The sequence below is a fragment of the Capra hircus genome, chromosome 16, assembly GCF_001704415.2.
Source record: "Capra hircus breed San Clemente chromosome 16, ASM170441v1, whole genome shotgun sequence".
Classification (NCBI taxonomy): domain Eukaryota; kingdom Metazoa; phylum Chordata; class Mammalia; order Artiodactyla; family Bovidae; genus Capra; species Capra hircus.
Genome location: NC_030823.1, coordinates 49,100,220 through 49,113,426, shown reverse-complemented (window position 1 = coordinate 49,113,426; position 13,207 = coordinate 49,100,220). Strand labels below are relative to the sequence as shown.

At 54.7% G+C, this 13,207-nt stretch overlaps 1 protein-coding gene across 2 annotated transcripts in view; it reads left to right on the top strand.

Moving 5' to 3' along the window:
• PRKCZ (protein kinase C zeta) overlaps positions 1-13,207 on the top strand; it is a 100,421-nt gene that overhangs the window by 79,780 nt on the left and 7,434 nt on the right. For both annotated transcript variants that reach the window (XM_013970271.2, XM_018060488.1), the window contains 4 exons: positions 861-913; positions 1,921-2,109; positions 5,121-5,218; positions 12,543-12,629. In XM_013970271.2, the coding sequence (XP_013825725.1) occupies positions 861-913; positions 1,921-2,109; positions 5,121-5,218; positions 12,543-12,629 (427 nt within the window). The remainder of the gene's footprint in view (positions 1-860; positions 914-1,920; positions 2,110-5,120; positions 5,219-12,542; positions 12,630-13,207) is intronic.

Below are 13,207 nucleotides of genomic sequence, written 5' to 3'. Positions count from 1 at the left end.
CACACACATCCACCCACCTGACCACCCACATTCACCCCACCACCCACCCACCTACCATCCACACACGTCCACCCGCCACCCACCCCCACCGTCCACACATCCACCCACCCACCATCCACCCTCAGCAACCATCCACCATCCACACACATCCACCCGCCACTCACCCCCACCATCCACACACATCCACCCACCCTCCACTCACCCCCACCATCCACACACATCCACCCAACCACCATCCACCCCCACCCACCACCCACCCAGCCACCATCCACACACACCCCCCATCCACACACATCCACCCACCCACCATCCACACACATGCACCCACCCACCATCCACACACATGCACCCACCACCATCCACACACGCTCCACCCACCACCCACCCCCACCATCCACACACGTCCACCATTCACCCACCCACCCACCATCTACACATATCTACCCACTCTACACCCACCCCCACCATCCACCCACGATCCATCCACCTGCCCACTGTCTACCCACCCATCTGCACACCTTGAGAATAGAGACTGGAAAGCTCAACATCAAACCCTTCTGCCCACTCACTTCTAGAAGAACCACGAGGGAAAGTTGTCACAAATGCAGATTCCCAGGCCTCGGCCCCAGAAGCTGAGAGTCAGCTGGTGGGGGTGGGCCCTGGAAACTGTTCTCCCACCTCTCTAGTTGAGGCAGAAGCAGCTGCTCCAGGCCTCCCCCCTGAGCAGCAGGTGGCCTGGCCTGGCCCGGCACTGCATGTCCACAGAGGGGCAGAGGCCGTGGGGGTCCCTGGGCCTTGGGCCACATCCCTGACAATGCCTGTGACACCCCCCCACCCCGCTTTTTCTTGCTCTTCCCCAGTTGCTTATATTTCTTCAACCCGGAAACATGACAACATTAAAGATGATTCTGAGGTGAGTAGGAAATGGCTCGTCAGTGTCCGTGTCTGTTATAGAGGTCCATCAGCTCGTTTCCGGGGCCACTGTGGGAACTCAAAGGTGAACTAGGAGTGTCTGGGGAGACGCGGCCTGGTGGGCACCGGGGGTTGCATACATCAAGGCGTCGGGGTCACAGGTCTGAGAAGTCTTAAGAGACATTTAGCACAGAGGCAATTGCCAAACAGGAGGTGGGACTGGTCCTCTAATCCCAGGACTGGTTCCCCTGGCACCCTCAGGTGACCTAGAGGCTTCCCGCGGAGGCGCTTCATTAACATGACAAAGGAACATTTTGCTGGCTCTCTGCACCTGGAACCCCCTGGGCTTAGGAGCTCCATGCCAGGAATGGGGCCCTGGAACAAGTAGGGACTTTGTATTACCAACCACAACATCAGTTTGACTCTGGATGATAAATGAGGCTCTGAGAAGTTTGGTCCCGTGCGAGGGCGTTCCAGCTGGAGCTTCCATCCACGGAACCTCCTCGCAGCACCTGGGGAGGCCACACCTTTTCCAAGGTCCTTGTCCCTTCTGGACTTGAGCTCTTTCTCCCTGGTCATCTGTGTCTGGAATGAGTCAGGAGCGCTCAGTTACCTTTCCTCCAGCACAGAATCCTCTTCAGAGAGAGTCCTCAGGAGGGGCGCATGTGGCCTCTCCCTGCCGTCAACGGTCGCTTCTAGTGACGCTTGCTGTGGCGTGTCTCCCGAGGCATTAGCAGGTTGTGCTTTGTGCCACCCGGGGAGGGCCAGGTGAGCTTCTGATCCCAGCACCAACGGCCCTGGGGTGTGTGAGCCCATGGTCACCTCCTTGGCAGTCAGGGCAGGCTGGCCCTGAGCATCCCTCCTGGCTCACAGAGGGGCCACCTGACTGGTGATGGCTCCTGGATCTCTGCTGCTTCCATCAGGAGCTCTAGGGGTCTGCTCCTGGGTGGGGAGGCCATGGGTGATGAGTCCCCTCCCGCTTCCTCCCATCTTGTCCACCCCTATCAGGACCTCAAGCCAGTCATCGACGGGATGGACGGGATCAAGATATCTCAGGGGCTCGGGCTGCAGGACTTCGACCTGATCAGGGTCATTGGGCGCGGGAGCTACGCCAAGGTCCTGCTGGTACGGCTGAAGAAGAACGACCAGGTCTATGCCATGAAGGTGGTAAAGAAGGAGCTGGTCCATGACGACGAGGTGAGACTGCCTGTGTTCCCTGCTGTTCAGTGCCAGGTCGTGTCCAGCTCTGTGACACATGGCCCGCAGCACTGCAGGCCTCCCTGTCTGCTCCTCTGCGTGCAAGTGAGCGCACAGAACAAAATGGCGCTTTCCCCGCTTTCCAGTGTGCAGCTCAGTGACTTTTAGCGCATTCACGGTATTGGGCAGCCATCGCTACCGCCCAGCCCACGACACTTCCTCCCCGTGAGCAGTCTCTCCCCAGTCTCTTCCAGCCCCACAGCCGCCCGGCCGCTTCTGTCTCTGTGCATTTGCCTGTTCTGGACTCTGCATGTAAATGGAACCATGCGCTCTGGGACCTTCTGTGTCTGGCTTCTCTGACGGAGCATCTCGTTCTCACGGTCCATCCAAGTATATCGAGGCGCGGCACCTCCTCCATCTTTTCTAGGCCTCAGTTGTGTTCTGTTTTACGGACAGGCCCCGTTTGGCATGTGTGTCCATCCCTGATAAGCATGTGGCTTGTCTCCATTTCCAGGTGCGGTGAACGTCTATGCAGCTGTCTGAGTCCCTGTTTTTACTCCTCTGGGTGTTCACCCGGGAGGGGACTGCCAGGTCATAGGGTCTTTTTGTGTTTCACTCTGAGGAACAACTGAACCGTCTTCCCCGGTGTCGTTTTACGTTCCCACCAGCAATGCACGAGGGTCCCACTTCTGCCCATTCTTGCCAATACTGGCTGTGTTCTATATTTTGATTATCGCTGTCCTAGCGGGTGTTTAGTGGCTTTGACAGGCTTTCAGCACCTTTTCATGGGCTTCTTGGCTCTGTGTACTTTTGATCTATTCTTTGATCCCTGAATGGGGGTTACGTCCCTTAGAAGCAAAGAGTGACTTCAGAGGGAGCAACGATGATGTCACTGTGAGACGACTTGATACACGTGGAGTGGGGGCCACGACAGGGCTGCCCAGGCTTGCAACTCAGAGGGCAGAGCCAGGGCTCCACCAAGTCCCCACCTGCCCTCCCAGCAAGTGCATTTGTGCAGTGCACACACCGCCCAGCTGGCCGCCAGCCCCTGGTGCTGAGCTCGCAACTGAGCTGGTGCAACCCTGCCTCTCAGCTGAGGAAGCGGAGCCCCGGGGAGGTGTGGGGCTCAGCCGGCGTCTTCACTGCTGGTCACAGCCCTGCAAGGTGATTCCAAGTCCCCGCCCCATGCATAGCTGGCTGGAGGGTTGATGGTGTCTTTGGGGGTGGGGCAGTTTCTAGAATGCTGAGAGGAGAGGTCTCCAGGGAGGGTTACTGCTGTGGTTGATCCTGGCATCATCACATAGCCAGGGCCAGGGCTGGAGCCTGGACTTTGAGGTGGTCTCAGGAGAATGAGACACTAGGAGCTGACAGATGGGCCAGCTGTGTGCATTTGTGAGACTCTGCCATCCTGTGGCCCCGGGCCTGGGCCCTGGTCAGTGGACTGAGGGGCCCGCATCTGATCCCCAGAACCTGTGAGCGGGACCTTATTTGGCGAGAAGTGATTACGGATCCTGGGATGGTCATTCTAGATTATCTGGAGGGGCCCTAAATCCAGGAACAAAGTGTCCTTTTAGAGAAAGGCAGGGAAAAATTTGAGACAGAAAGAAGGAAAAACACAGTGAAGCTGTTAAGAGGGAGGTAGAGAGGAGCCAGAGACCCCTGGAAGTGAAGGAAGGATCTTCCGTGGGGACCTGGGAGAGAGCGTGGCCCTGCCCACACCTGAGCTCAGGCTTCTGCCTCAGAACAAGGAGAGGATGCAATCTGGAGTGTTAAAGCCCAGCACTCTGTGGCATTTTGTTACAACAACCTGGGGAGTGAGCAGGCGGGAGGAAGGCAGACGGTGAGGGGCGGGGGAGGGGGTTTGGCCTCCATGTCGGGGGAGGGGGCATCGTGTACCCACTGAGGTTTCCTTCCTGAGCACCTGGGTGGCCAGGCGCTTTAGAGAACAGACAGGGACGGTTGAGGGCTGTGTTTAAGGCCGGCTCTGCACTTGAGACTCCGAGTAGAGATGCCAGGTGGCCATCACATGAGCAAGCAGAACTGGGGTGGGTAGAGCTGGTCAGATGAAGCCATTCCTCCCAGAGCATCTCTTCGGGGGGTGGAGGTCAGAGGGATCAGGACCCAGCCTAGGATGAGGAACCCAGATGATCTTTGGCCCTCCAAATGTGTGCTCACTGAGAGTTCGCTAATTTTTCCCAAATACCTTGGGGGAAGGCAGGCTACTCTGAACACATATCATTCCCTCTCACTTTCCCTGAAAGAAGGGGTTTAACTTAGGGAATTTGGGGGCCTGGGCCTCACGCAGCTCTTCTTTCTCGTATTGGAATGAAACCAAAGCTGGGACTGTCAAGCTGACTTTTCTCCAGGTTTCAGCGTGGACTGTGAGGGAGACAGTCCTATTGTGGGAGCTGGTGCTTGGGAGATGAGTGTGGGGTGTGGGGAATCCTCCACTCTCTGTTCCATCTCAAGTGGAGATGATAATACAAACCTTCCACGGCACCACGGGCAACACATGAGGCCAACTGTGTGGCTTTAGTGTTGCTTTGGTAGAAATGGTGATAGCTGATGAGTCGTGATCCTGATGGTACTAGAGATGGTGATTGTGGTGGTGATGATGGTAAAGGTAATGGGGATGATAGTGATGATGGTGGGGATGGAGATGGTGGTCAGGGTGGTGATGGTGGGGATGGAGATGGTGGTGGAGATGGTGATGGTGAGGATAGTGTTGATGATAGCGATGGGCATGATGGTGAGGATGGTGATGGTGATGGTGTGGAGGTAGTGATGGTGAGGATGATGGTGATGACAGTGGTGGTGGTGATGATGATGGTGACCACAGTGAAGGTGGCAGATGGTAACGGGGACAATGGTGGGGATGCAGAATGTCTTAGTGGGCGTTTTCTTTCCTCTCTGCATTGTCTCCCCTCAAGCAGAGTTGACAGAGTTCCTCTCTTGCCTCCCCTTCCCCAGGATGTCTGTGAAGTATTCACACTCCCTGGCTTCTATTTCAGGATATTGACTGGGTACAGACAGAGAAGCACGTGTTTGAGCAGGCATCCAGCAACCCTTTCCTGGTCGGCTTACACTCCTGCTTCCAGACAACAAGTCGGTAAGATAAGGGGTGTTTCTGGGATTCTGCTGCTCTCTAGTCTGAACTGCGGAGAGGCTGAGTTGGTGTGAGGTTTCCGCTCTCATCTGCGGGGCCCTCCCGTTTGCAAATGTGGGGGCTTTTTGGTTCATCACTTAACTTTGTTCTCAGCTGGTGTCATATGACTTGAATTTCATACAAATGAAGCTAAATTCTTTGATTCTATTTACAAAATATTTATTGAGAACATCCCACTGCATGGGATCCAAGTGTGGGATTGGGTGCTGGTATGGCCCTGTGAGTGGGAGGTCTGTCTCTGTACTTGTGGGTCTCACTGATAGTGGAATAAAGTAATAAACACCAGGAGCTTCACTTAAAAGCTTTGTATATGTTAGATTTCTGCTTTAAAATGGTTGGAACTACTGGTCTATGATAGTCAGCATAATCTCAATTTGGAATTTTCTTGGCCAGATGACTTGAACTTACACAATTTGTTTTATTTGAAAAATTACTGTGTTCTGGGTCAGAGTCCTCAGGGCCCACCCCCAGGTTCAGTGACTTAAGAGAACTCGCAGGACTTAACACATTGTTGAATTCAAGGCTGAGACTTCCTTCCTTCCGGGAAAGGGGATAAAGCAAAACTGGCAAAAGGCAAAGATGCTCGAGGTAAAGTTGGGAGGAACCCGAGCATGCACTGGCCAGAGTCCCTCCGCAAGGGGTCCCACAGGACTCCTTGAATTCCTCTGGGAGGAATTGTGAAACCTGGGGTTTACTGGGGTGAGTCATGTAGGCACCTCTACCTAACACATGCCAAATCCCAGGCTCCCAGTAAGCAGCAGGTGTCCAGGGCAGATGCGGTGTTTCTGCAGTGTGATCACGTGAGGCAAGCTCACCGTTTGGGGAGGGTTTGCGTCAGTGCAGGGAGCCAGTGACTCCACTGGAGTCGGCGTGCAGCAGGGCGGTCTCAGCCCCACTGTGCTCAGTCTCTGCTCAGGGTCCTCTGTGAATGAGCAGTGAGTCACCCCCGCCCCCATGGGCCCCCTCACCTCCCCCATCTCCACCCCCCTGTTCCCACAGAACTGGCCTTTCCCCAGGTCTACAGTTGTCCCCCAGCCCTGTCCCCAAGCTCAGTGATTCTGCTTCCTGAGAGAGGGTCTCAGCCGCCTCTGTTTCCTCCCCTCGAATCCTGGCCACAGCCTCTCGGGGCATCCGGTCCCTGGGGCACCAGGTTGTCACTTCTCCCATGCAGAAACCGAGCCATGTTTGAAAACACGGATCTGAAACTTCTGACCACTTTCCCAGTTGCTTCTGGGAAACACCCAGGCTCCTAGGCGTGTGGATGAGGCCCTGCGACCAGGCTCCACCCCAGTCTGTCCATCTTTGCCGTGAAGCCCTTTCCTCACCTCTTCTTCCCCAACCCAGGGTGCATGGAGAGCCCAGCACTTATGTCCAGTGTGCTTTCCACGCCTCTGTTTGGCCCTGACCGGTCTTGGGATATGGGACAGACCTAGGGAGGGTGTGCTCCTGACTTCAGTCTCCTAAATGGATTCTAAAATGGGTTTCACTGTGTTGTTCTGTTAACTTTACTACACGGAACATGAAGAGTGTGGACAGACAGGGGTGAGATATTTCAGCCTCACTTCCAGCTTCGTTCCTGGGAGCACAGCGCCCTCCGAGCTCATGCCCTGGCAACCCTCCGGTTCACATGCTCCTGGGTGCATTAAAGTTAGGATCACCCTTGTGTGATTCCCACGATACAGGCGCACATGATACCGCCTTTGCAGACCGCTGTGAGAAGACTCGTATAGAGCCCTCAGCACCACAGCCAGGAGGCACCCTGGAGCAGCTATCGTCTGTGTCTAGTTTCCTTGCCTCTAACATTACAGAAAGTGAAAGTGACATCGCTCAGTCGTGCCCGACTCTTTGTGACCCCGTAGACTGTAGCCTACCAGGCTCTTCTGTCCATGGGATTCTCCAGGCAAGAATACTGGAGTGGGTTGCCATTTCCTTCTCCAGGGGATCTTCCCGACCCAGGGATCAAACCCAGATGTCCCGCATTGCAGGCAGATGCTTTACCCTCTGAGCCACCAGGGAAGCCCCACATTACGGAAGTAACCTCTAGAAACACCTGAAACCTGGATGGTTGGGGCAAGTGTCTTTCCCAGGCTGTTTCTCGGTGCCTGCTTGGACCCAGCCCCTCAGTATGAACTCCCTAAGAACTGAGCCAGGCATGCTCCGAGCAGTTGTTGATCCTGGCACCTCATGGGTAGTCACAGTGTTAAAGGATGATTCTGTAAGTGCAGCCATGTTCTCGGTAAAGAGGCACAGTGAGCATGTGTCAGAGTTCACTTGACTCTCTGATTAATGAGAAAATAGTAAGAGGTCATGACATGCCCACAGGAGTTCCAGGTCCCGCATGTTTTGGCTGACGGGGACCTTGGGATGGACAGATGCCCAGTGTAGAGCTGGCTGGGGGGCCAGGAGGGGTCTGCACCAGGCAGACCTCCTTTGCAAGTCTGTGATGGTGTTGTTGACATAGAACCCACCGAGTCGGAAAGCATCTGACAAGTGCAGCCACCAGGACCCCCACGCAGACCAGAGTGAACACTGCAGGGGGCAGCGAGGCCTGCGGCATTCAGGACGGCTGTGGGGATGTGGCTGGGACACCTGCCGGCTGCTGCACCACCTCTTCCAGGCTCCTCATGAGTTGTCACCCCCGAGCACCTGCCGTGGGGCCAGGGGCTCACTGAGTCCTTGCAGTGCTGCCAAACAGTGGACACCTGCTCAAGCTGAGCTGTGCCTGTGGGCTCCCAGCAGCAAAAACCTGGTGAAACAGCCCAGCTTCTTATGAGCAGTTACCAGAAGGGGAGCAGGTGGGTCTGCAGTGAGCGGACCCAGGGTCCAGCCTGATCACCTACTCCTGATGGGGTTGGGAAGAACTGGTTCCTGGGGGCCCTGGAGATGGCGGAAGTGCTCACGGGACACACCAGTGGCCATGATGCAAGAACCTGCACAAGAGGCTGTGAACCCGACAGGAATCAGCTTTGACCTTGAGAGGGCAGATGCCCCCTCCCTAGGAGCATGAATCATACTTTCAAAAGGTAGAGCATTTCTTCCTGTCATAATTTAAACCCAGAATAGAAAGCGGGGTGCTGAGTGACAGTGGGTGTGGGCGGAGCCACGTCAGCCTCTGTTCTCCATGCAGATCCCCTGAAATGGTCCACGTGCAGCCCCGACCCCGTGGGCTAGAGTCTCAGCATGAGGGCACATGTGAGGAGAAGGGTGTTTCAGAAGGTGGCTTCCCTGCTGCCCAGTTTTGCTCACTGTGCTTTTCACATTTTCTAGGTAGTGATATCCTCAGTGTCCTTCTGCAGCTGCTTCGCAGTTTTGGTCTCTCCTGCTTTGCCTGATTTCATCATCAGGCATGTCTCCTGTGAACGTGCAGTTCACGTTCCAGGCGTCCTTCACATGTGAGAGCATCTGCATTTGAGCTGGAGTCAGCCCAGCCGCACTCGCCCTGGAACTCGGACATGTGTTGGTGGGGTGTTGGGCACACATCCTTTACGGGGAGGTAGGGGCTTGTTTGTCCTCTCATCCAGGGGGAGGTTTCTCTGGGCTGGTGTCATCAATTTCATGTCAGTGTCTGTCCCTGAGCCGTGGTCTCTGTCTGCTCTGCTTTCTCACAGTGAGCAAGCAGGATCCTGTGAGCATCCTTCTGAGTCAGGGACCAGGTTCTGACCACATGGGTCCAGGGGTTGCCTAGCGTTTCTGATCTGTGTTTTCTTTGGGAACAAGGCTAGTCCATCCTGAGATGCCCCTTTGGCTTTTGGCCTCCTTTCTTGTCTGTCCTTCATTATCAGAAGCCTGGGCCCTTGTCTGATTCCTCTGTTCCTTTCTTCTGTCCTCGAGCTCTAAGGGGACGGAGGTGGCCACCCTGTGATTGGGGGGTCTATAACTGGAAGTGGGGCTCCAGGTGTGGGTTCTGGATTCCTCCAAGCCGCCCAGTATCAGATCTCATAGACAGTAGCTGTGGTCCTGGGAAAAATACTTGACCTCCCAGCATCTCAATGTCCCTGTCTAAAATAAGGAAACTCCTAGAACCTACCATGCAGTTCTTGGGTTAAGTTTCATACACAGATGTGCTTAGAACAGCGCCTGATATTTTGTGAGAGTTGTGAGAACTGTGTTCTTGTTATTTTTTTATACCGGGGGTCAGCACTTTTTCTCAGAAGACCAGATAGTAGTATCACCACCTTTGAGAGCCACATGGTCTCTATGACAACTACTCACTGGGGTGCAGACAGATGCAGGCAGTGTTCCAGGAAAGCCTTATCGACAGACATGGGTTGGGAAGTGGTTGCGGTCAGATGCTGGTGGCATTACTCTTGATCTCAGCAGGGTCCCCTCTGAGTGAGGCTGGTGATCTACCCCATAGGGCAGGGAGGCTGGCCTGACTTGGCCCTGAGATGAGGAAAGTGTCTCAGGTGGTCCCCTCCTGCCCCCTGGCACCCTCAACCCTCAGAGTGGCCAGCATTCCAGGTTTATCCTGGGTGAGGGGTCAGGTGGGTAGCATCTCTGGCCCCTACTCTGCAGCCTGGCTCCTGCCCTGGTCTCTGGCCCAGGAGTGGACTGTGGTGTTTACACCCCTTTCTGTCTTCAGCTCTTGATTAATCCTGTTTTGCGAGTTTTTACTATATTTTGCACATTTAGTTAAGTACTAAGGAAACGTGACCTGCTGTCTCGGCCCTGAGGGAGGCTTCTTTCCTGTCCTGGCATCACACATGTGCCAACCAAGCTATGCAATCTGGGGCTCACGGGCAGAGCCAGATGTGGAGCCGGGAGACGGGCCCTTGGCTGTGCTCGGCCATGGACATTGGGGTGTTTGTCACAGCAGCCAGCTTATCTTAGTCACTTGAAGTGTCATCATCGGAGTGAATCAGCCCCTGGTGGCTCTTGAGGGGTTTGCTCCAAAGAAATGTTGAAGGTAGTACACCTAAACTAAGACAACATCGTAAGTCAACTAGACTGCAATCTACATTTTTTTTAAATGTCAGAAGTAGTGGTAATGTTTATCTGTAGAAGGAAAAAGATATCAGGGAACTGGGAACCCATGTGCCACATGGCATGGCCAAAAAAAATAAAAATAACCACTCTGCTCTGTTGTTATAGCTGATCAGTATTGCAGATTAAATGAATTCCTTGATCAGCGACTTACCTGAGACCTGGGGCCCCAGGTAGCAGTCACAGACTAGCCAAGTGTGCCTCCGTGTTCACTCCAGTCACGTGGCTTCTGTTGAAACCCCTGTTATAGGCTTTCCTCCAGATCCAGAAAGCAAGCCACCATTGCTGCTATTTTTCTCAGTTTTTAAACATCTCTTCTGCTCCCCGAGGCCTCATGTTGGTGTCTGTCTCCAGTGCCAAGATGGCACTTCTTTCTGTCCTGTGGGCGGCCACCATCCGTTCCCTGGGGAATATCCACATAGGGTTGGTTACATCTCCTGGGGCAGCGCCATCCCTGATCACTGTGGCAAATTTTGTTCTGTTGTTTGAAGTCACAGCGTTCTGAATAAATGCTCTTGTTTTTTAGTGGCGAGGGCTTGGGCCTCTCCCCAGGGCTTGAGCACCTTCCCCCAGGGTGGCTGCCAGGGTTCAATGTGCACACATGTTGGAACAGCGCGCGAAGGTCTGTGGGGGCTGTGCAGCCATCCTTGTCGTGTTTGTGCCACATCGGCAGGCCTTTTCCGTCTCTCACCTCTGTTATAGCGTGAAAGCAGCCACAGGCAAATGTGTGAGTAAAACTTAGCTGCAGTGCAGACCGCCCAGTGTCAGGGTCAGGGTCACTGGGCCCTCTCCAAGTATGAGAGCTGTACTTCCCTGCAGGACCACATGGAAAACTCTGGCTGCTCCCCCAGTACTCAGCCCTCAGTCTCCATGTCTGCTGTATGCGTTTAGGAACTGTTTCTCGTGTAAATATGTGATCAGAGGCTTGGTGGGCGGTCTGTAGCTTGTTCACATGCTCCACGTGTGGGGCATCACCATCATCGCACCAGTGATGCAGACGGGCTGCCAGTGCTCAGAGGAGCTCCCTCTGTGTTCTCAACTGTCTGAAAGCCGCCCCCCTCCATACCCAGAGGAACTGTTGACCTAAAAATCCATAAGCTGGCCTCAGCAGGGCATTTCAGGGAAATCATGTGTGAATTTAATTTTGAAAATAGAACCTTATTAAATGTGAGGAGGATCCTATCAAGGAAAGAAACCACAGGGTAAATTGTTTGGGGACCTGAAGAACCCTGCCTGCCTCCAGAGGATGGGCCTGTCAATCACAGGCCTCTCCCACCAGCACCCCCACCCTCCTAGAGGCCTGTCAATCACAGGCCCCTCCAGCCAGCAACCCCACCCTCCTCTGGGAGGCCAGTAGCTTTGCAGATTCCCAGTGGCCAAGTCAGCATGTTCTACCCTCTTCCTCTGGACCTGCAGGCAGCTTGGGGTGGGTCCCACGGGAGGGGTGCACGGGACCCTCCCGTAGTTCCACCGAGCCTTTCCCCTCCCGACTGCCTACCCCACCGGCCATTTTGTGGGCTCTGCCTCAGGCCCTCCAGGCCAGCCACACCAGGAGGCTGAGCACCTCCTCTCCTTCAGCCTGCCCATCTCCCTGCCCCAGGTCCACCCAGACAGTGGCCAGAGGGTCACTGGCATCCCCCAGCTGGTGCACCCGCCCTTCTGGCTTCTCCAGCTGAGCCGGGCCCCTGTACTTGCAGGGTGGTCCCTCAGCTCTGCCTTCCTCCACCTCTCCGTATGCACCATCCAGGCCTCTGCTCCCTGGGGAGGCCTCCCACAGCAACCAGCCACATAGCACCCTCCCAGCCCCAGTGAGCCCCTGGTCAACGGGCCCTGCCTTATTTTTACATTTTTACCCCAAAGGCAGGCCAGGCATCATTGAAAGTGAAAAGTGAAAGTCACTCAGTCGTGTCTGACTCTTTGCAGCCCCATGGACTGTAGCTTGCCAGGCTCTTCTGTCCATGGAATTCTGCAGGTCAGAATACTAGAGTGGGTAACAGTTCCCCTCTCCAAGGGATCTTCCCAACCCAGGGATCAAACCCAGGTCTCCCGCATTGCAGGTGGATTCTTTACCATGAGTCACCAGGGAAGCCCTCTAAAGGCATCATTGGGAGAGTAAATAACTGTTGAATGATTTGAGTGGTGGACGAGAGTTTCTCTCTCAAGTTTTATTTCATCAGGATCAGAGCTGAGGGGCTCCTGCCACTGACCCCAGAGTTGGATGGCCTGGTTGCTGCCTGCCTGGGCCTCTCAGGACAAGGGTGACCCCAGCCTGTGTGTCCTGCAGGTTGTTCCTGGTCATTGAGTATGTCAACGGGGGCGACCTCATGTTCCACATGCAGAGGCAGAGGAAGCTGCCAGAGGAGCACGCCAGGTGGGTGCAGCTGGGGCAGGGGAGGGCAGGCCACAGCCTGGAGGGTCCTGGGAGTGACCCGGCCTTGGTCCTGACCCTCGGCGCACAGTGTACACAGTGATGCCATCTGGCCTCCGCAGAATGATCTTTGTTACTAAATGATTCTCAGGGACAGTGACCACATTGCCCCCGCCCCACTACACCCACCCCCCACAGCCTCAACCTCACAGGTGGGTGGGGCGTTTATTTCCACCCGATACACATCTCTTTCCTGTTTTCCCATACTTTTTTCCCTTTTCCTCATTTCCTCACTTAAAAATAATTCCATGTGGCACTGTGAGTCACCATAGGTCCTTTTTGGGGAGAGGCAAGTAATAAATCAAGAACCCCACACGCTCATGTTCTCCTTTTTTAATTGTGAAAAATTTGCATAACATAAAATTTCCACCTCAACCATTTTTAAGTGCACGGTCAGCGGCATCGGGCACATTCACGGTGCTGTGCGGCCATGCCGACCACCATCTCCAGGACCTTGGTCTCCAGTACTTTCATCACCAGGACTTTTTCCTCTTCCTGTACCGAAGCTCTGTCCCCGTAAA